The sequence below is a fragment of the Habropoda laboriosa genome, unplaced genomic scaffold (assembly GCF_001263275.1).
Source record: "Habropoda laboriosa isolate 0110345459 unplaced genomic scaffold, ASM126327v1 scaffold2, whole genome shotgun sequence".
In the NCBI taxonomy this organism is placed as follows: Eukaryota; Metazoa; Arthropoda; class Insecta; order Hymenoptera; family Apidae; genus Habropoda; species Habropoda laboriosa.
In genome coordinates this window covers 1,765,081-1,785,807 of record NW_017100190.1, presented here as the reverse complement: position 1 = coordinate 1,785,807, position 20,727 = coordinate 1,765,081, and the positions used below count along the sequence as shown (strand labels likewise).

At 34.1% G+C, this 20,727-nt stretch overlaps 5 protein-coding genes across 16 annotated transcripts in view; 2 read left to right on the top strand and 3 right to left on the bottom strand.

Annotated features, from left to right (window-relative positions):
* LOC108579929 (RNA-binding protein 5-like) overlaps positions 1-3,179 on the top strand; it is a 6,184-nt gene extending 3,005 nt beyond the window's left edge. Inside the window, exons 5-8 of the mRNA XM_017943563.1 lie at positions 594-707; positions 785-1,532; positions 1,608-1,771; positions 1,856-3,179. Coding sequence (XP_017799052.1) covers positions 594-707; positions 785-1,532; positions 1,608-1,771; positions 1,856-2,875 — 2,046 coding nt within the window. The 3' untranslated portion in view covers positions 2,876-3,179. The remainder of the gene's footprint in view (positions 1-593; positions 708-784; positions 1,533-1,607; positions 1,772-1,855) is intronic.
* Positions 3,180-5,111: 1,932 nt separating this feature from the next.
* Positions 5,112-6,219, bottom strand: LOC108580130 (beta-1,4-N-acetylgalactosaminyltransferase bre-4-like). The gene is given in 2 exon segments (XM_017943797.1): positions 5,112-5,306; positions 5,386-6,219. Coding segments are annotated over 2 exon segments (1,029 nt in total).
* A 402-nt stretch (positions 6,220-6,621) lies between these two features.
* On the bottom strand, positions 6,622-9,867 carry LOC108579859 (5-aminolevulinate synthase, erythroid-specific, mitochondrial). The gene is made up of 3 exons (XM_017943480.1): positions 9,860-9,867; positions 8,418-8,468; positions 6,622-8,149 (listed from the first exon to the last, which is right to left on the bottom strand). The coding sequence occupies exon 3, from the start codon at positions 8,134-8,136 to the stop codon at positions 6,622-6,624; it is 1,515 nt and encodes a 504-aa protein (XP_017798969.1). The 5' UTR covers positions 8,137-8,149; positions 8,418-8,468; positions 9,860-9,867.
* Positions 9,868-11,345: 1,478 nt separating this feature from the next.
* Positions 11,346-13,799, top strand: LOC108579950 (protein disulfide-isomerase A3). Its single transcript, XM_017943588.1, has 5 exons — positions 11,346-11,601; positions 11,961-12,192; positions 12,267-12,475; positions 12,552-12,662; positions 12,736-13,799. Exons 1-5 carry the CDS (start codon positions 11,456-11,458, stop codon positions 13,451-13,453), a joined length of 1,416 nt encoding a protein of 471 aa, XP_017799077.1. The 5' UTR covers positions 11,346-11,455; the 3' UTR covers positions 13,454-13,799.
* A 2,710-nt stretch (positions 13,800-16,509) lies between these two features.
* LOC108579926 (ras-like GTP-binding protein Rho1) overlaps positions 16,510-20,727 on the bottom strand; it is a 6,151-nt gene continuing 1,933 nt past the window's right edge. For 4 of the 12 annotated variants that reach the window (XM_017943554.1, XM_017943555.1, XM_017943557.1 and 1 more), the window contains exons 2-4: positions 17,604-17,764; positions 17,134-17,517; positions 16,912-17,057 (exon numbers count right to left, since the gene is read on the bottom strand). In XM_017943554.1, the coding sequence (XP_017799043.1) occupies positions 16,965-17,057; positions 17,134-17,517; positions 17,604-17,764 (638 nt within the window). In that variant the 3' untranslated portion in view covers positions 16,912-16,964. Of the gene's footprint in view, positions 17,058-17,133; positions 17,518-17,603; positions 17,765-19,047; positions 19,134-20,548; positions 20,682-20,727 lie in introns of those variants that run through there. The other 8 variants (XM_017943551.1, XM_017943550.1, XM_017943556.1 and 5 more) reach the window with 7 other exon arrangements.

Below are 20,727 nucleotides of genomic sequence, written 5' to 3'. Positions count from 1 at the left end.
TCGGAGGAGGGGTCATTCCAATCGTCTTATCTTCTACGTACAATGCATACAGTATATATTATATATCCGGCATGAGAACTTTTATTTGTTTATATAAATCACATTTTGCTACGTTCATATATTTAATTATAAAATGCTTTTTTACTGTTATCGTTTTTTAAGTCTGCTTCTATTCATTTTTAAAAACTTTGTTCTCTCAGATGCAATTGTTCATTGACCAAGCATTTTAAAAACGAATGACAATTTTTATGCACGACTTCTTTCTTATATTTCACAGTACAAATTTGTATGCAAGCAAATCATTGTATGTTTGCTTGTTTAACCACGAATTCGATTCTTTTAATCGAAGGAAAAAAAAATATATATTTTCGCGCATGTACATATATATATATATATTTATATAGTCGGTCCGCAAGCCGTGTGGAATGGCCCACGTTATAAGCCCACGACATTTTCTTTACTGTTCGTTCGAGACGGAAAGCTATGAAGTAGAAAAAAAACTATAATTTCGTCAACCAAGAAGGAAGTTTACGGGATAAACAGCTGCTTTGGGAGGATGTTGGACGGGATAACACTGAAATTCTCTGTTTCAGGGAGTACTGATGCTGCAGGACCAGTACCGTGCCTTGATGCAGTACAGTATACCAAAAGATTGCCATGTAGATAAACCACCAGCAAAAAACACACAAGATTGGCACTGTGTTAAGGTGGGTCTATTTATAGTATCCTTTAGTATCGGTCTAATTCATCGAAATGTTGCAATGTGGTTCATCTTTCGTTGTAGTGTGGCGCGCATAATTTCAAGAGGCGTGAAACATGCTTCAAGTGTTCCGCCTCTCGAGCAGAGAGTGAAGAAGGCGGAGAAGGTAGCGATGAAATCAGTCCTCATCCTACAAACACCGTTCTTCTTCGAGGATTGGACGTATTGACAACCGAAGATTCGGTCTTGCAAGCAATGAAGAATCTCTCATCAATGCCGATACGTAGTATCCGTATTGGTCGCGATTCACTTACAAACACATCAAGAGGCGTGTGTTACTTGGAAATGGGCAACGTAGTGGACGCCATGTATTTACACACCGCCCTCACGAAACAAGAATTGGTGGTGGATGGTAGAAAAGTTGAGATCACCTATTGCAAGCTTCATCAAATAAATAATACCAACACGTGGAAAGCGAATGACAACCAGCCGCAAAGATATACTTTAGACGATGTTGCTCAATTGGCAGAGTATAGTGCCAACTTATACGCTAAGACACCTGCACAGAAAGCTCACTACCTTCAGTATTACACACAATATTATCAGAATCAAATAATGCAGGGGTCCGCGATCACTTTGCCATCTTTGAACCAGACTGATAGAGTGAATGCAGCCGCGGCTGTAGCACAATCTGCCATACAGCAATTACAAGCGTCAAGGAAATTAGGGGATTCTGAGGAAATGAAAAATAGACCAACACCAACAGCTCCAACTAGTACCACGTTGGCTAGTGGAAGAGTACCTGCACACGGTAGCGACGGTAAAGTATATTGTAAGTTTTTAGACCATAATGAAATTTTCATTGATCTAGTTATGAAACGATTTTATATCGTTATTATTTTTACAGCTGTGCCAGATGTTAGCACTTATCATTATGATGAATCATCGGGCTACTATTACGATCCGAGCACGGGATTGTATTACGACCCTAATTCGCAATATTATTATAATAGTCATACGCAACAATTCCTTTACTGGGATGCCGAATCTTTCTCATATCAACCAGCGAAGGTATTTAAAATTTCTGTACTCTTGTTTTATTAAATGGTCGTTAAGTATTGAAAAAATTTTGTTACGTTTGCTTTGTATGTGCAGACTGCTACAACCGTAACACAAGCGACCGGTACAACATCTAGCGGGACTACAATAACTGCTACAGCTAGTAGCACCGATTCGACGAATACGGTTACGAATCAAGCAACAACTTCGTCGGTTACCATCGCAGCTCAGGAAGTCTCGAAGGACGACGAAAGTAAAAAGAAGGACAGTAAACAAGATAAGGTGAAAGTAGCGAAAAAAATAGCAAAAGATATGGAACGTTGGGCAAAAACTTTGAATCAAAAGAAAGAAAACGCCAAGAGCAATTGGAATTCCGAATTTGCTGGTGGTGATGGTAATCAAGGTGTCGGAAGTGGAGCTGCGGACGCAGGATACGCAATATTGGAAAAGAAATCTCTCGCAAACTCTTATCATGAGGATGAAGACCAGAGCGGAAATAATGGCTTGGTTGCTGCTTATGGCGGCGGTAGTGATACGGAAGAAGAAATAGAAGACGTACAACAAGAAGAAAGACAACATACAGATTGGAGCAAGTTGGCATGCTTATTGTGTAAACGACAATTTCCAAGCAAAGAAGCGTTGCTTCGACATCAACAATTATCTGACCTTCATAAGCAAAATTTGGAAAATTGGTATCAAGTGCGTGGTCTAGACCCAAACGATCCACAGCAAAGAAATAACAAATACCGGGATCGCGCCAAAGAAAGGAGGGCGAAATATGGCGAGCCAGAACCTCCACAGCCAAATAAACTTAAAGAGAAATACTTAAAGACCAGAGTAGAGGAGATATCAGTATCGTACGAAGAACCCACAAGAGCCGGCATTGGTTCGGATAACGTTGGTAACAAACTTTTACAAAAAATGGGGTGGAGTGAAGGAATGGGGCTTGGTAAATCGAACCAAGGTAGGACGAGTATCATCGAGGCAGAAAGAAGAGTTCCTACAGCGGGTTTGGGGGCGAAATCATCGTCGTATAGTGCGTTACCGGGGGACACGTACAAGGATTGCGTAAAGAAAATGATGTACGCGCGTTATCAAGAACTGTCCGATACATAATACATTGAGTATCGTTGAAAATAGATTTTATATATAAAGAAGTACTTGTACCCAATTTTCCATAGATGAATAGGTATGTACGCGTATTACCCGAATAATGTGCAGGTTGCATACTGGTAATTTCAAGGGTGATAATCCATTCTTGGGAATATACATGATTTTTTTTTTATCGCTTTTCTTTAAACTTTCAATATATTAGATTTTTCTTAGGGTATATAAATTAACGATATTGCACACACTGTTTTTTTCCATTCAACTTAATGCGTTGTGCTACTTTAAAATTTTATCCGTGTAAGAATTAAACCAGAACAGTGATATGGAATAATGTGTTCGTTCGTTCATGTAACAAAAATTATATATATATTTCTTTTCTGTGAAAGTTGATGAAAGTACCCGAGAATGCATCACAAATATCAGTAAAGAATTAGTTCAAAAATTATTGCACTAAGCAATTCTTGTCTAACAGTTTGTGCACAATACAGTACTTTTGATCATTCGAAAAGGAAGTATATTGAAGCATTACGAAATAATGCAATATTTTAAAATTCAGAATTACACGTGTTTTAAATTCCTGATTTGTATTATTTCATTTGAATTTCATGATGCTTCTTTGAGAAAAATCAATCCACATACTTATAACCCAGTGCAATTAAACATCACTGGTTTTTCGTATATTTATTATCTTGTACCGATTTCCATTAAATTTCATAATTTCTTTATAATGTAATTATGTCAGATTTCGCGTACATATACATATATATAGAAAGATAGTTATATTTATACTCATACATATATACGTCGATTTTTCTTTTTATTATGATTTATGCTGTATTTTTGGAGATCACATTCTTCGCTATACATACACATTTCTACAGTCATTCGTACACTTTATCGTTATTTTTTTAAGTACACATGCAAAAACCCATGTAATAAGTGATAGGTTAAAAGATAATAATAAAAGTACACGCGGCGTTATTGCTTGCAATACTCTCGTGTTCATCTTTATGATATCGAAACATTTTTGCATTTTATTTTTTTATTTTTTAAAATAGTACGTTTTTCTTAGGGTAGGATACTTGACTACAAAAACATAATTTACTATTAAAAATAGAAAAAAAAAGTCATTCACTTCGAATATTTATGATAGATAATCTATATGGTTTTTAATGTTCGGAAATAAATATACCGGGGATATGTGATTTCAAACGTCTCGAGTAAATTTACACACTGTTTCTTCTAAAAGGATTTACATTTTGTTTTTATGTTTCTTTTTTGAGGTCTTAGTACGTACACTAATTTCTATCGAGTCACTTGTACTTACATATGTATAAGTGAAATATTTTCGATGATTTAAAATTTGAACTTTTAAGTTTTATTTATTTCGAAATAATGTTTTTTTCAATCGCGCACAATATAAGCTTTAAATCTTTACATCTCGATATACATTTATCACATGACGAGTACTAAAAAAATCAGTTAAGACTGATGCTATTAACTCGAAAACTATTCGAAATATATCGATTCTTTCGATTACGTTTGGCGCCTAATATTATTCAAACTTATTCGAACAGAATTAATTCATATTTTTCCTGCGATTTCAATATTAGAAGTAATAGATATTCCTATGATTACGATAATATACTTGTTCTTTTTCAGTCAATATAAATATAATATTTAAAAATATTGTTCGATATTAAACAGGTAAGTTAATAATAATGCATTAGAAAAAGATTCACATGGCTACACTAATACTTTGATTTGTTGACATTACTAGAGGTACAAACTACAATCTATTTGTATAAAGAAGTTTTGTACTATTAAATCTGCACTTGCTTACAAAACTGGCTTGTGATGTACCACAGTAATCCAAACAGGAACATAATTAGGAAATATGTTTGCTACATGTATAACCTTTAAATCGCTTCATTTAATACACTATTAATATTGAAACGCAAATTAATAAAAATTTTGCGTCTAAACCTAATTTTAATAACATACTGCATGAACAATAAAAAATTGTCCTTATCAGTGGTATGTCTTTTCAATTGCAAAATTCCACAATTGAATATTTTATAAACATATTATGGCAATATTTTTGGTTTAATAAAGAGTATTAAATATGAGTTTATTCTCTGAGGAATAGGACTAAACTAACAGAGCTTTATTACCACAAAATTAAATTGCAGCAAACATTTTTAAACAGTCATACTTGTTGGTAAAGAAAAACATACCAAAACTATACATCTGCTAAAATCCAAGAGTATAGTGGCCTTAATTGATGATTCAATACTCTATATTCCAAATTGTTAATTCCATCAGTATCATATCTTCTAGCACTGTTCTCAAGATTTTCAAATCTAGCACTACTTGGTGATTCTTTCTTGTGTGTTAACATATAATACTGAGCAATATCAGGTCCAAAACGTATGACCTGAAGTTTCATCCAAACAAAACATAATTATATAATTTTTCGTAGTACTTTGATTAATGTAATATAGTGACTTACACACCTGAAAACCTCTGGATTGTAAACGGCTATAAAAATCATCATCTTCTCCACCCCACCCATAGAAAACATTAGAGAATCCATTAACTCTTTCAAATTGTTTGCGTGTTACTGCAATTGCACCTCCAAACAAACCGGTATATGGTAAATTGTAACGGAATGTATTCACACTTGAACTCATATGTCTGGGCATTTTGGTACAGGCATAAATATTGTCAGGATTCTGAGGTATTAAATCTATGTCTTGAAATATGAAGCAGTGAAAGTCATTCACTTTGGTTGCTTCTGCATATCCAACATTGAACAGTTTAGCACGATTGAACTCGCGCATTTGAGTCTGTTCTATCACAAATATTCTATAATCAAGATTCTGAGATTGCAGGAAAGGATGAATGTAATTCATTAAAATGCTAAGTTGCGTTTGCCGATTTCTATATGGCAAGATAATGGCCACATTGAACAGAGGGTAACAGTTTAGAGGTTTCCATTGTCCTCCAGGTAATATACCCAATCGCCGTGCCATTGCCACCGGATCTTCCCGAGGGTGTTCTTCAGGATAAAGTAAGTGGGATGATCTATGGGGATTGATCGTAATCGTGCAAGAATTATCTCTTGCTGGGTACGACCTTTCCATTTCATTGTAAATATCCTCTGCTTTTATGAAGGTATAATGCTTAGCAAATCGAGCCGGATGTAAACAGTAGCCCAGAACCAAAATTGTGGTAATAGTATACCATAATCCTCGTGTATAGTCATAAAAAAAGGCGACGAGAATTTTCAAAATATTGACGATACCCCTCATTCTAACCTTTATTTTAGCTTTCGATCAGCATTTCATTCGAACATACACGTTATATGTGTTTTGATAATAGTGCTATTTATTGATTTCATTGATAATGTCGACGTAATTCAAAGTATCATTTTAGAAATGTAACTTGGAGTTGAATAAAAGTATTCATTCAAACACGGTTCCGAGTACGTATGCAAATGCAGACGACACTGTCAACTCTGAAAGTTGTATGAAATTGCGCGCATGCGTGATACTTGTATCAGCTGTAGTTTTAATTCAAGTACCAGAGATAAGAAGGATGACTTTTTGATTCGTGAAATGATTAGAAGTACCAATTAAATTAAATTACTAGTGAGTTACAGATTGATCTTCATTTATATTTGAATAGCATTAATATCCGCATAAAATAATTTGTGTGTATAAAATTTTCATAGTTTATTTCTTTACATTTTATTGTTTTATACTTTTATGGACTGTCGGTATATTTAGCCGATGAAATGCGTCTAAAGTGTCTCTCACAAATTGATCCATCATCGATCGAGTGTGTTTTGGTGTCGGGGCTAGCCTTAATTTTTCTTCCCCCTTTGGAACAGTTGGATAATTGATTGCTTGTACATAATGCCCAATTATAATTAAATATAATAATATTAGAAACGGATAAAAAATATATGTAATGTAACAAAAAATATTTACTTTTATGGGAATAATGTGGGAGGGCGACGGTTCTAACGGAAGACCTGCATCAGTTAGAATAGATTTCATATAAGCCACATTTTTCTGGTGGTTAGCTCTCAATACTCTTCCTTCGTCCGAGGCTAAAATTTCAACTGCTGTTAAGGCACCGTATAATACTGTCGGTGGTAACGAAGTTGTAAAAATAAAGCCAGCGGCATAACTTCGTATCATATCTATTAATTTTGCGGATCCAACAATATAGCCGCCAATATTGCCAAATGCTTTCCCTAAGGTGCCAGATATAATATCCATTTTATGGAGTACCAATTCTTTCTCTCCAATGCCAGCACCACAATATCCATATAGTCCAACAGCATGAACCTCGTCAACAAATGTTAAGGCACCATATTTATGTGCAACATCACATAATTCCTCTAAAGGACATATATCACCAGTCATAGAATGTACTGTTTCAAATGCTACTATTTTTGGCACACTTTTATCTACTTTGGAAAGAAGTTCTTCAAGATGTTTTACATCATTGTGCCTAAAAATATGCTTCGGCACCCCACTGTTTCTTATACCCTGGATCATAGATGCATGATTCCCAGCATCAGAAAAGATATGGCAACCAGTCAGAAGTTTTGCTAAAGTATACAAAGTGGAATCATTGGCAACAAAACAAGAAGTGAATAATAAGCCAGCCTCTTTCTGATGTAAAGAAGCAAGTCTTTTCTCTAACATTTCATGACCTATAGAGTTTCCAGATATGTTTCTTGTTCCACCAGCTCCTGCTCCAAACTTATCTAATGCTCTTTGAACAGAATCAGTCACTGCTGGATGCCGTGACATTCCTAAATAATCATTTGAACACCATACAGTGATTTCTTTCTCCCCCCAAGAATACTCCATTGCAGTTGGAAAGTTTTCTGCCAACCGATTCACTTTTTTAAAAACTCTATAAGAATGATCCTTTTTCTTTCTCATGATTTGTTCATGGAAGAACTCTTCATAGGGGAAATTTGATTTTTCTACATTAATTTGGTTCGATACATTAATAATATCCTCTTCAATCATAGGGCTAGCCACTTTCACTGCATTTTGTTTTTCAGCAAGAAATGGGCACTGATTACTAATAGTTTCTTCAATTTGTTGCATTTTAGTAGATTGTGTATCAGTACTAAACAACTGAGACATCACTGGGCAAAGCTGACGGTAATTTGTTATTACAGAAGCTCCATAATTGCGAATGTAATTTGCAGAGAGACGTGTTAAAAATGGGCAAGGCATGTTGCTTAGGTTGCTGAAAACACATAAAATCGAAATACATATGTTAGAAAGTGTCATTGGTTTTAGTTAAACAAAACATGCTAAACATATTTATAAAATGTTATGTAATAAACATATTGTTTCGAACGGTAACGAAGTATCAATTTATTATAGTTCTATTTGAAAAGTGGAATCGAGGTCAACTACATAGAAAGTAAAGCAACTGGTCAGTAAAGGAGAAAGTGAATCAACGAATCACGATGACACGACACATAAGGAATTACAAATTTCTTACCACTTACAACGCTGGATAAATAATACGCGTTGACGTAATAAATACACCAGCGAACGTACTGAAAGATAAAAAATAGATACTTTAAAGTATCAAGGTAAGGCAAGCTTAAATGCTGGTGGCTAATAGCCAAATGATCTCGATTCTATCGAAGAATCGGGAGATAAAAGCATACAGTCGACCTATCGCTCTGACAGGTGGGCCACAACTGAACCTTTAAGCTCGAACAGCGGTTTTCGTGCGTCATCCCACCACTTTCATTTATCAATCGAAAACTCATCAAGCACAATTCAGAGACAATTTATTAAGTGCAAACAGAATTTCGTAGGTTTTTCGAAACCGATCGATTTTAGATTAGATATAGATTAGATGATTTGCGATATTTGGTATTGAATAGTCTCATACTTAAGAATAGATACAATCAATTAACCCATACGAGACGAGAACCGCACCGGTGCATTACGAACAGACGTCAATTTTTATCTTCGAATTTTTAAGTCACAATGACACGTCGAAGTGGGTTACCGGTAGAAGGTAGTTTTCCCGCGCTTGTCCCGAAAGAGTTAGGAATCTTAACAAGATACAATTAAACGAAAGTGGTTATGTAAAGTGATTTTATGGAGTCATGCTGCTAGAAATAGAACTGATTTGCACATCGAATATACCTGTATGTATCTTTAATTATGAATTAATCGTTTGCATGACAATTAACCCAAAATTCTCTATCGGTGGTTCGTTCAAGTCAGTGACGTTTATTATTAGAACACGTGGGACACGTGTGTCAATAGTACCACTTATATAACGATTCTTTCGTGAATCCTTGAAAACACTATTCTCTTCTTCACTTTGTTGCGTTTTGTAAATAACGTCAGACATTGTTGCATACCGTTTACATTAAAATACAAGGACTCGATACTTATTAGATCTATGCACATAGATACTGTTAAAAAATAACGACGTTTACGTAAGCATTCATTCATAAGTTAAGGTCACCGATAATGAATTCTCAAGCTCGGTATGTATTTCATTATTTTAGACGAAATCAAATTCGTTTCACGCGATTAGTATTCCAACTGGAACAATCGATTTGCTTAGTAAATATTATCGTTAATTCATTTTCCCTGGCATTATCGCTACTGACGCACGGCCACTTGATTAAATCAACTAGACATGCAAGGGAACATTTAAGCGATCGTATAAATAAAATATGACTCTTGTACACGTAACGTTCACCTAGAGTAGTCCAACTTGATAAAAAATTGAAAAATGAAGACAAAAATTGAGAAAAGAAAAACGAAGAAAAAATATTATACATATGTATTTTGCTTCTTTTCTCCATATTATCTACTTATTTACTTTTACCAAGAATTACAGCATTATTAAAATATTTTAATGTCGCAATATTCATCCGCTACCCTCGAGTTTCACTGCAACAACTATGCAACTACTCACCGTAAAACCAGAGGATCTCGTTCGTGTGACGTTACTTAAATAATAAGAATAACCGAGCTTCTTATCCTTCTTCTTGTTCGTTGCAAACAGCAGCACAGCGGTTTCACGACTGGCAAAATGTTGCTTCTGTTGTCTGTGATATTTAATGAACCCCCATCCTGACTGCTGTACACTTTTCATTTTTTTCTGCAAACTCATGTCTACGCTAGACACGGACAACCAATCGCTCGCTGACGTTAAAGGATCTCCATTGTAATTCATTAAACGTTTAATAAGAGCGTGCCTCGGAATATGATTTATCCCGTCTATTTTCGTACGCCTTCTCGCGTACTTGAATTGTTCAATATTATTCGACAGCGACTAGAGTACAAAAAAAAAAAAGAAACGATATCAGTAACAATATAAATGCCAAATTATTGTGTTGCTATCAAGTTACATTATTTTTTTATCTTATTCTACCATTATTTCTAACGCATTTCTATTTTCACGTTGCAACAACAATTGAACTTTGTTTACTTTTGACAAAAAGGTCGTATTAATTGTTAACCTTTTTTCTCGTACTGTCAATCATTATTTACACGATGTTATTGCGCAAGTGATTTGAACGCTTTGTAATAGGAAAACATCGATCGTCATTACATAAGGAAACTCCAGATGCTGATTTAATCTTCGCTTTGTGATCATTTAGTCGGGGATCCCTCGAAAAACTAGAAATATCGATAATTGTTATCGGTCCATACTAATTAGAAGTGTATCGATGCTTGTTAAAATGTCATTACAAGTATAATATTATGTTACTCGGATATTTCTCTTACGTTTTTGTTATTTTGAAAATCTTACGAGTTTCTTCTACGAATTTATCCATACTTTCTTAACTCGAAAAACGTGCGTTATCAATTCTTAGCATCTCAATTCGTCTTATCGTTATAACGAGTATATTTGCCATGGAAATCCAGTATTACTTCCTGTTATGTACATCTATTTGTAACATCTATCCACTTCCTGTTTAACTAGATAAATCATGGCATTGTAAAACCGTAAAGTTTTGATTTTATTGTCCCCACAATCAACAAAGTAATAAATATTATTAATAAATTATCTTGGTTTAAGGAATCCCGCTTACTCATGCTTCGATACGCGATAATTTCGACTTTGGACGATTTCACGTTCATCCCTATTTTGAATGGTTCTCCGGAAACGCGGCAAAACACTATAAACGTTACAGGTAGTTCGCATTGGCCGCTCGAAGGGACCTCGGGACCATACGAAACTGAAGATGAAGTGACGGAAAGAAATTTTTCAAGAATACCGTTAAAAATTCTCTTCCAGTTTCCCCCACTACAAACCGCAACGAAATGCACCTTGCTGCTGACTCTTTTCCCGGTTGGAATCTTGCTCTTTCGTTTGTATACGTGTACGTAACGTGTACAGAAATACATTGCACACTTGTCCAACAGAACGGACCAATCAGAAAGCGACAGCACTGCGCGGCTACCCTGGCTAACTTCTTGTAAAAGCCACGTCTCCGACAGGCAGTGTCTTTTGGGGATAGAATACGGTTCGAATTTGATTTTGAAAGAAGCACCGTGATACACGATGCTACCAAAGTTCCTTAGCTTTCTTTTCTTGGTCTTCGTCACCGTCCTAGCCGAGGAAAAAGACGTGTTGGAGCTTACGGACGAAACTTTCAGCCATGAATTAGAGCGGCTCGAGAACACGCTTGTTATGTTTTACGCACCATGGTAAGCAGTTTCTTTGTTTAATTATATACGTATGAAACCGGAAGGTAAATTTACTTCTCCTCGATAATCTTATCGTTTGTGCTATAATTGCGGGGATAAAATGGTTAAAAAGAACTGTTCTTTAAGTTCCGGTCTTGGTGATTGCAAGTACCGGCTTGTGACACATTAGGAAGCGAAAACGTGTCACATTCGAAGTAGCCTATTATTTCTACACGAACAGATCCATGATATTTTTAAGCGTTGTTCTTACGTAACTGTTCAGAATATAAAAATAATTTCGTGGCATGTTTAGGTTATCTATTTTTTCATCTGCGCTAAGATCGCATAAATTACAAATAATTGTTCCATGTTCTCTTTAGGTGCGGACATTGCAAACGATTAAAGCCAGAATATGCAAAAGCTGCTGAACTGCTCTTGGGCAATGATCCCCAAATTACTCTTGCCAAAGTAGACTGTACAGAAAGTGGAAAGGACACTTGCAACAAATATTCTGTCAGTGGCTACCCAACACTGAAAATCTTTTCTAGAGCTGATTTTGTTAGTGATTACAATGGACCTAGAGAAGCTGCAGGCATTGCTAAGTACATGAAGGTATATAAGGATTTTTATATCTTGCAAATGAAATTGAATATTGCATATAATTAACGTACATATATATGCTTCAGGCACAAGTTGGTCCAGCATCCAAAGAATTAACTGGAGAAAGTTGTTTGAAATCATTCTTGGAATCTGATGAAGTAGGTGTTGTTGGTTTCTTTGAAGAAAAGAGTTCATCATTGGCAACATCTTTCCATGCTGTTTCTAAGAAGCTTAAAGAAAAAGTCAGATTTGCTCATACAACCTCTAAGTCACTTTTAGAAAAGGAGGGACACAAGTAATTAATTAATTTTGTTATAAATTTAATCTAAGTTGAATATTAAACAAACTAAATGTATCTGTTTTATTTCCAGAAATACCATTGTTCTGTATAGACCAAAAGTATTGCAAAACAAATTTGAAGCAAGCACTGTGAAATATGAAGAGTCTGTGGGTGATATTGAAGAATTCATTAATAAAAATTAGTAAGTTTCAAGAAACTTGCTTTTACCGACATTTAAATCACGAATGTTTGTTCTAACTAAATTTTCATTCTAGCTTTGGTATCGCCGGTGTTCGTACGCGTGACAATGTTGCAGAATTCAAAAATCCATTGGTTGTTGCGTACTATGCCGTGGATTACGTCAAGAATCCTAAGGGTACAAATTATTGGCGCAACAGAATTATCAAAGTTGCTAAAGATTTTCCCAATTTGAACTTTGCCATTTCTTCCAAGGATGACTTCCTACATGAGTTGAACGATTTTGGAATTGACTTTGTTAAGGGCGACAAGCCTGTTGTTCTGGCAAAGAATGCCAAGAATCAGAAGTTCGTTATGCAAGATGAATTTTCGGTCGATGCATTCGAAAAGTTCTTGAAGGATTTGGAAGCAGATTCTCTGGAAGCTTATCTGAAATCTGAGGCAATTCCTGAAGATAACACTGGAAATGTTAAGGTCGCAGTAGCCCGAAACTTCGATGATATTGTTACAAACAACGGCAAAGATACATTGATCGAATTTTATGCTCCTTGGTGCGGTCACTGCAAGAAATTGGCACCTGTTTACGATGAATTGGGCGATAAACTTGCAGATGAAGACGTTGAGATCGTGAAATGCGATGCCACCGCAAAGGACTCCAAGAACAGTCCTGTAAAATACGAAGGTGGCAGAAAACTCGACGACTTCATCAAGTATATTGCCAAGCACGCGACTAACGAGCTTAAAGGATTTGATCGCAAGGGCAAGCCTGTGAAGCCGAAGAGCGATGAATTGTAAATTTTCCTCATATCCGATACGGGATTGTTTACTACATTTTTTATAATATGTCTCAGCAGCAAAACCTGGAGTGAAATTTTTCTTGTGTGACTTATGAGTGTGACGAAAGTGAGGTAACATTAAAAATGTAAAGGCTAAAAAATTTTTCTAGTACCAGAGACAATTGAACGAAAGAAATAGAATACCTTCAATAACGCGTACTGCATTTATTTTACAGAGCATTTGGAAGCAAAGTGAAGTATAATTAGGATAGGATTGTCTATATGTATTATGTAACTTTATAATAATGTATATCATGTAAAACCAATGCAGAACTGATTTAGAATTATCATGTCAAAGTTTTCCAGATTTTATCAATTATATTCTAAGATAGAAGTTTCCATTCCATTTTTCATATTTGATTATAACTAAGACGAAACTACGGTGCATGAATTTTCTTTTTGTTTATACCATAAACAAAATAAATTGTTTTATATGAAATTTCGTCGGGCACTGAAGCTAATGATATTTGTAATTGAAGTGATCTTAGTTTTAAAAACTCCTTAATATGTGATTTCTAGGAAATACTAACATTTTCAAACAAAGGAAAAATTTTGTTCAATAAAACTTGTAAATGAAAATTTCACTGTACGATCGATATATTTGAAGTATTCGTGTACCTTCACAGATTCCTTTCAAGTTCCACAGGATCTTTACTGTCTACGTTTGTATATATAAATTTGCCCTTATACATTAAACCCTTTCAGAAATTGCAATTTCTCAAATAGTGATAAGTAATTTTTATTGTTAATTACAATTTATTATAGCAATCATGGAGTAAATATCTTATATATAATAAGGCTAATTAATGATAGAGTGAATTGTTAGAACTCAAAGAACTTACTCTTGACTTCATTCTCCTAATCGTAAAAAATGTTCTTTTCTTTCCCACTTCGGTATCACTGAAAAACTACTACATACAAATGGTTAAATTCTTGCCTCTGGAAGTATCTTCGTAAAATTCATTAATTACACGACGAATTACAACGTCGTACATCTCTATTCATACGGGACTGCGGAGATGTAGAAAATAGTATTCGCTATTTCTTTCTTCATGTGCACAAGTATGTCCTTTCGATGCTTGAAATCAAAGTGACGTGATACGCTTACCATACGTGTATATATGCATATATTGCTCGCGACATTGTCGTAAGAAAATAAGATAAAGCAGTTCGTATTTTTATTGCTGTTTCATATATCGTGAAAGAGATAAAGAAATGCTAAGAAAATCATGAGACACTCATGAAGGCATAATACCTCATCTATTCCAAGAACGGTGATAGTTTATGTACAATCTTTAATCCTATATGGACCAAACATGTACATGTGAAACAACAAAATGTTCTCTTTATCACTTACTTGTTTTACGTACACGATAATGAATTTAATAGATGCTATGACATATACGAATATTACATTACCATTTTGATCCTCATCATAGATGGAACTTTAAATATTTCAATCTTACGTCACAATCTTGTGCACTTAACAATACTTAATCTCTCACAAAACAGTGTGATTAGATTGCTTATTTTATTTTCTTTTTTCTTCTTCTTTTGATTAAAGCATATTACTGAGAACTCAGTCTCAAAGACTTCTGTACAATAGAATATGAACAACTGTTCTTTTCTGACAAGGATCAAGACAGTACATAATCGTTAAGAAAAAACAGTCGATATATCGATATCTTTTGTGACTCATAGCATATCTTTATAAAAACTGCGGTAGTGTTTGTACAAATCTTTTAGCAATTTATTTCATCTGAAAACACGATCGCACTTATTGCAGCATTAGAGAAAGAGTCCATAAAGGATTAACTGATACAGTCATAATTAACAGTACATCCTTCAGAAATCATTATAAAAGAACACTTGCAAACTTTGCAACGGATTTTGATTTGCAAAGGTAATGCTTTTTAGATCTTGAAACTTTTTTCACGATTACAATTCGTTTGTAAACAGCATATTTTTATTTGTATGCTATACATAATTTTACTCTTCATTGATCTTTCGATTTAAGTTTGTGCTTCGAACAGTTAATCAACGATATTTGCCCTTTTAATGATAGAAAAATCGGCACATCCATTTTAATTTTTGGTAAATAAAATTTCAGACCGTTGCAAAATTTGACTGCAACCTTACGGAGTTCCGGTTAAAAGCGTAATTCAACAGTAGTATTGCTAATCGTTAAAAAAAGTTTGTTGAACACAATTCCACAGTCATTCATTAAATCAATGGCCAAGACTGCATTGCAGTCGTTAATTCAATAGTTCTTGCAAAAAACAACTACCTTATGAACCTTATAGATTAGTTTTAATAGAAGACGCGCAAGATTAAAAGTTTAGAATAGTATGTGTACAAATGAGAGAACAAAAAAAAAAAATAAAAGGGAGGAAAAAAATATAGGATGACTTAACAGGCTCGATAATCATTTTACAAAGGTAACTAGAAACTCATAAATTAATCGATGTTTTTGAAGAACACATAATCACTTTCAATCGAAATATTGTTGGAAAGCATCGTGTTTCACACACAATTATCACTATAAAAATCAACATGTTCTGTGAAATTTGTTCGCCCTAAATTAACAATTATTAAACATTCCCCGATTACATTGATCACGTCGGATAATTTGCAAAAAGAAATATCGCGTAATAGAACGCAAACCAGGACATCGTTCGTGTGCATTGTTTTGGATACAAGGGATGTGTTGTCGAAATACATAAATATAATATAGTACATTTAGCCTAGTTGGTATCTTAAAGATCAAAGTGATCCGCTGGTCTACTTACGCAATTTTATAATATAATATAACGTTTGTTACTTTTTTTTTTTGTTTGTTTGAGAAATATAGAGATAATGCGATGGTTCAATAAAATAGCGACGCAACATTTGGAATTCTTAACGTATTGTTTTAAATTCTTACATTGCTTTCTATGACTTTGCATTGCGTACTACGTTTTTACTCTCCCCCTTTTCTCTCTTTATACTTTGTTACGAATTCCCCCAACTCACTACGATTAAAAAAAAAAGAAAAAAAAAGAAAAAGGATGTAGAATGCATATAATAGTAACGAGATACTAATAATAATTGTAATAATTGCTATAATGATATAGATAATTATGTACCGTAAATGTAAGTAGTTGGTATGACAATTGTTTAATTGTTTAAACTCGAAGCACAATTCATTACCATTAAAAAATACAATCAAGTAGTCATTACAATATACATTATGGTTTCTCATATATAGCACATATACTTGTATTGAATTTAGTCAATAGTTTAAGTCTCCGGTTTTATTGATGACAGTTTTTTTTTCAATATATTGCGGGCGCATTTTGTGGTTGTTTTTCATTTTTTTATAGATTTGTTTTATTGTGTAAAATAATTAAAGATAAGTTGTTATTATTATTATATTATGGTTTCCGCTGGGGGCCTTCAGCAATAACAACTAGCTTCATTGCAGTCAGCCGTTATCCAATCCCCTTAGTTTCCACATCTCGTATATTGAGTTCAAGAATTAAAGTAGCCAACATCTTCCTTTTTTTTTCTTCTTCACCTACGAACTCACATAATTTTTTTAATAACGTCTGCTCAAGTTTAAATTCATTTCCAGGAATACCTGAAATAATCAATACTTACTTGTAGCGCTGCCCGAGTGGCTGTTTCAAATACTTCCCTAATACCCTCCTTACTCTTAGCAGAACATTCAAGATAAGCAAAAGCGTTGATTTTTTCGGCCATAGCTCTACCTTCTTCTGGCTTAACTGGTTCTTGTTTCATCTTGCTAAGTTCTTTGATGGTATTAGGATCGTTGCGCAAGTCTCTTTTGTTTCCAACAAGGATAATGGGCACATTTGGGCAAAAGTGCTTCACCTCTGGTGTCCATTTCTCGGGAATGTTCTCCAAGGAATCGGGACTATCGATGGAGAAGCACATTAGGATTACGTCTGTGTCGGGATACGACAGTGGACGCAACCTATCGTAATCTTCTTGCCCAGCTGTGTCCCAAAGTGCCAATTCCACCTGTTGTAGAGAATGTTTTTTTTAACACCTTTAAAAGTAAATAAAAAGCATATTAAGTATATGAAACAATTATTCAAAGTACCCACCTGCTTTCCATCGACCTCAATGTCTGCAACATAGTTCTCAAACACTGTAGGTACATATACTTCAGGAAACTGGTCTTTGCTGAAGACTATGAGTAAGCATGTTTTACCACAAGCACCATCACCCACAATAACCAATTTCTTCCTAATGGCTGCCATGAATTCTAAAATGTAAATTATTACATATTTACTTACTAACACTCCAGTATATTTTGTACCATTAAAATTAGAACTTTATGCATGTAACTCTGATCTTCAATGTATATCTATTAATGCAAAGCAAGAAGTACACATTCATTTTACATTAGTAACGAATTTTTTATTGATTTTTAGATGCCTTGACTATCACTTTTAATAACTGTTATAAGTAAGAAGTACACATCCATATTAATATTCTCCTGATAACTTACCTATGCACAAATAATACTACAATTTTGTATGACATAATTGTTTTTTTACAATGAATTGAATTTAATTTTGACAATTATTATTTTTCTTTGCCAATAATGGCTAATATATACAGAGCACATACACTTAATTTTGACACATAATATGCACACCTAACTTCTAGTGCTTTTATTCTATGTACACATACACATACATATATCAATGTATGTATATACATATTATGTATATATATGAAAAATTCATAAATTACAAAACACTAGCGTGAAGATCATACTCTCTATATTAACAAACTCTAAACTGCATTTTCATACAGTATAGATGCAAGGAGTACCTTAAAAACTATTTAGGTACTGGTGATAATGAATCTAAATCAATTCGAATGACATCATCTGGGAAACACCACCTAAAATTAGTTTAACTAAGGGCATGCAGCGAGTGAGCATATAATACACATAAGATAAGATAATCACAACTTAATGGGAAACACAAGGAGTATCGAAGAAATGTAATCAATATTACTGTTAACAGAAACTGCTTCTCCTGCACCCTGATAAGGCATAAATAAGTAGAAAGCAATTTTAAATAGGTAGATTTCAGTGCAAATGTAGAGGTATGAAAGAAACAATGAAACAGACTGAGAAAAAGCATTCTTCAGGATAGAGTTAGGAAGAAGTCAGGGTAATCTTTTGAAACTGTTTAATTAGATTCACTTTCTGATAATGCTATAAACAATGACTCTAATTCAAACCTCGTAGGGTATAAAATTTGTCACCTGAAAGTATTGTATTCACTTGTTTTTAAACAGAGTACTAAATTGGTACTAGCATTACAAATATAATAGCATACACTCCCTACAGCCCTCTGTTTACTTAAATTTACATTACTAAAAATTGCTTCTAACTTCATTACTGCCAGCTACTTATATAGTGGGTATGATAGGTAAGACTTGTTTTGTCTCTATATTTCATGTCTACTTTAGAACTATTTAGAAAGCAACCTACGAGGGCTGAAGATTTAAAGGATATTGATTGGGTCGTACCTGATCCAGGGTACCCCGTATTGTCTGGACCGAGGCATCGGCCCGTATTGCATCCCATGTTTTTAGTCTTTCTTTCAGCGTCTCTGCTTTAAGTGGACATTTTACATGTTAGAATGGATAAAAGGCTGCGAGATAATTGCATGTACCACACAGATATCATATGTATGCATATAAATATATATGCATATATCTCGTTTCTATAAAAATTATATACTTAAATATCTGTAAAAGTGTTAAATACAATCTATAATCACTGAATGATGCCTTTGCAATTTTGATTCATAACTCTTTCCTTCCGATATATGAAAATATGTATATACTACAAGGCTTTGCAAGAATGCCAAAGACTAAATATAATGTGGATTTAATGTTATTATAGTGTTATCATAATGTTATCATAATGACCTCATGTACACATTTAAATCAAAGATTACAGAATTCTTGAATGCATAAGATAGAGTCTTTGTTTAATAATTCTGTATTAAAATAAGGGATGTATTATGTAAATTGTTTAATCAATTGGTCAACTCTTGTAAGAGACTCTTACATACTATTTCATCATATGTAAGACAATACCTTATGCTCTAGAACAAAATAACGATGTTTCCAAAGAACATGCTTAAACAGATAAGATTGATACTTCTTTGTATGAAACATGCACTATTAAGAAATATGTGTACCCATCAAAAATTATTTTTGAGAAGCATAAATTAAATATAATAGGCAATACATTCACATTGCACACAGATAAAATGCTTTATAAAATTTTTTAATTATAATAAAAATATATTTTAATGTACACTTTCATTACTTTTAGATATTTATTACTTATGTTTTACACAGATTATACTTGTTAATATACAAAGGAAGTTTCTAGCTCAGTTCTTGTATGAATCAAAAAGCACAATGTGTTTCTGGCATATTGTTTCTGAAATGTTATTGTTTCATGTTACAGAAATTAAAAGCACTTGGTAAAATTTTGCACAAAAGCATGGACTTTAGCATCAAATATTATCTAGTAATGCGAAAGCAATGCAAATGAAGAGAAGACTGTATGTGTCAGTGAAATAAGAAGGGTTATGTGTTAATGTTAAGGCAACCCAACTCTTATAAACTTTTAAGACTTTCACATCTTTGATTGTTACGCAAAGTGTTGATCATACAATAGCAGAGTGTTTTACCTTCATGTCCATAAAGATTAAACTATTCAATCTGTATTAAATTAAAGCCAAACAATATCACAAATTCTTTCAATTTATGTCTGCCACACCCATCAAATATTCGAAATTCGCATAATTCATACATATATATTAAATATACAGTGGTCAATTGTTAACCGAAAAATCAACGTATGTTTTGTTTGGTATTTTTATTAGCGAACGGAAATTCCGATGAAATCATCACGAAGGTGAAAAACGAAAGCGCAAGTGAATGATACGTGAATACTTGTCCCGAACGCGATAGAAACGCGAATTTCTACCGTATCAGAGAACGTACCGACCTTTTGTTTATACGTAGATCCGAGACGTCGGTTGACGGGGATAAACGACGACTAAGGAACGTCAAGAGACAAAGCAGTGACACAGATTTTTACTCAGCTTTCCAGACAGAGTCCCGGAGAGCTTTTTGCCGAATTTTGCACAGCCGGAAGTGCATTGCCGCGTAACGGGGTAAGGGGGC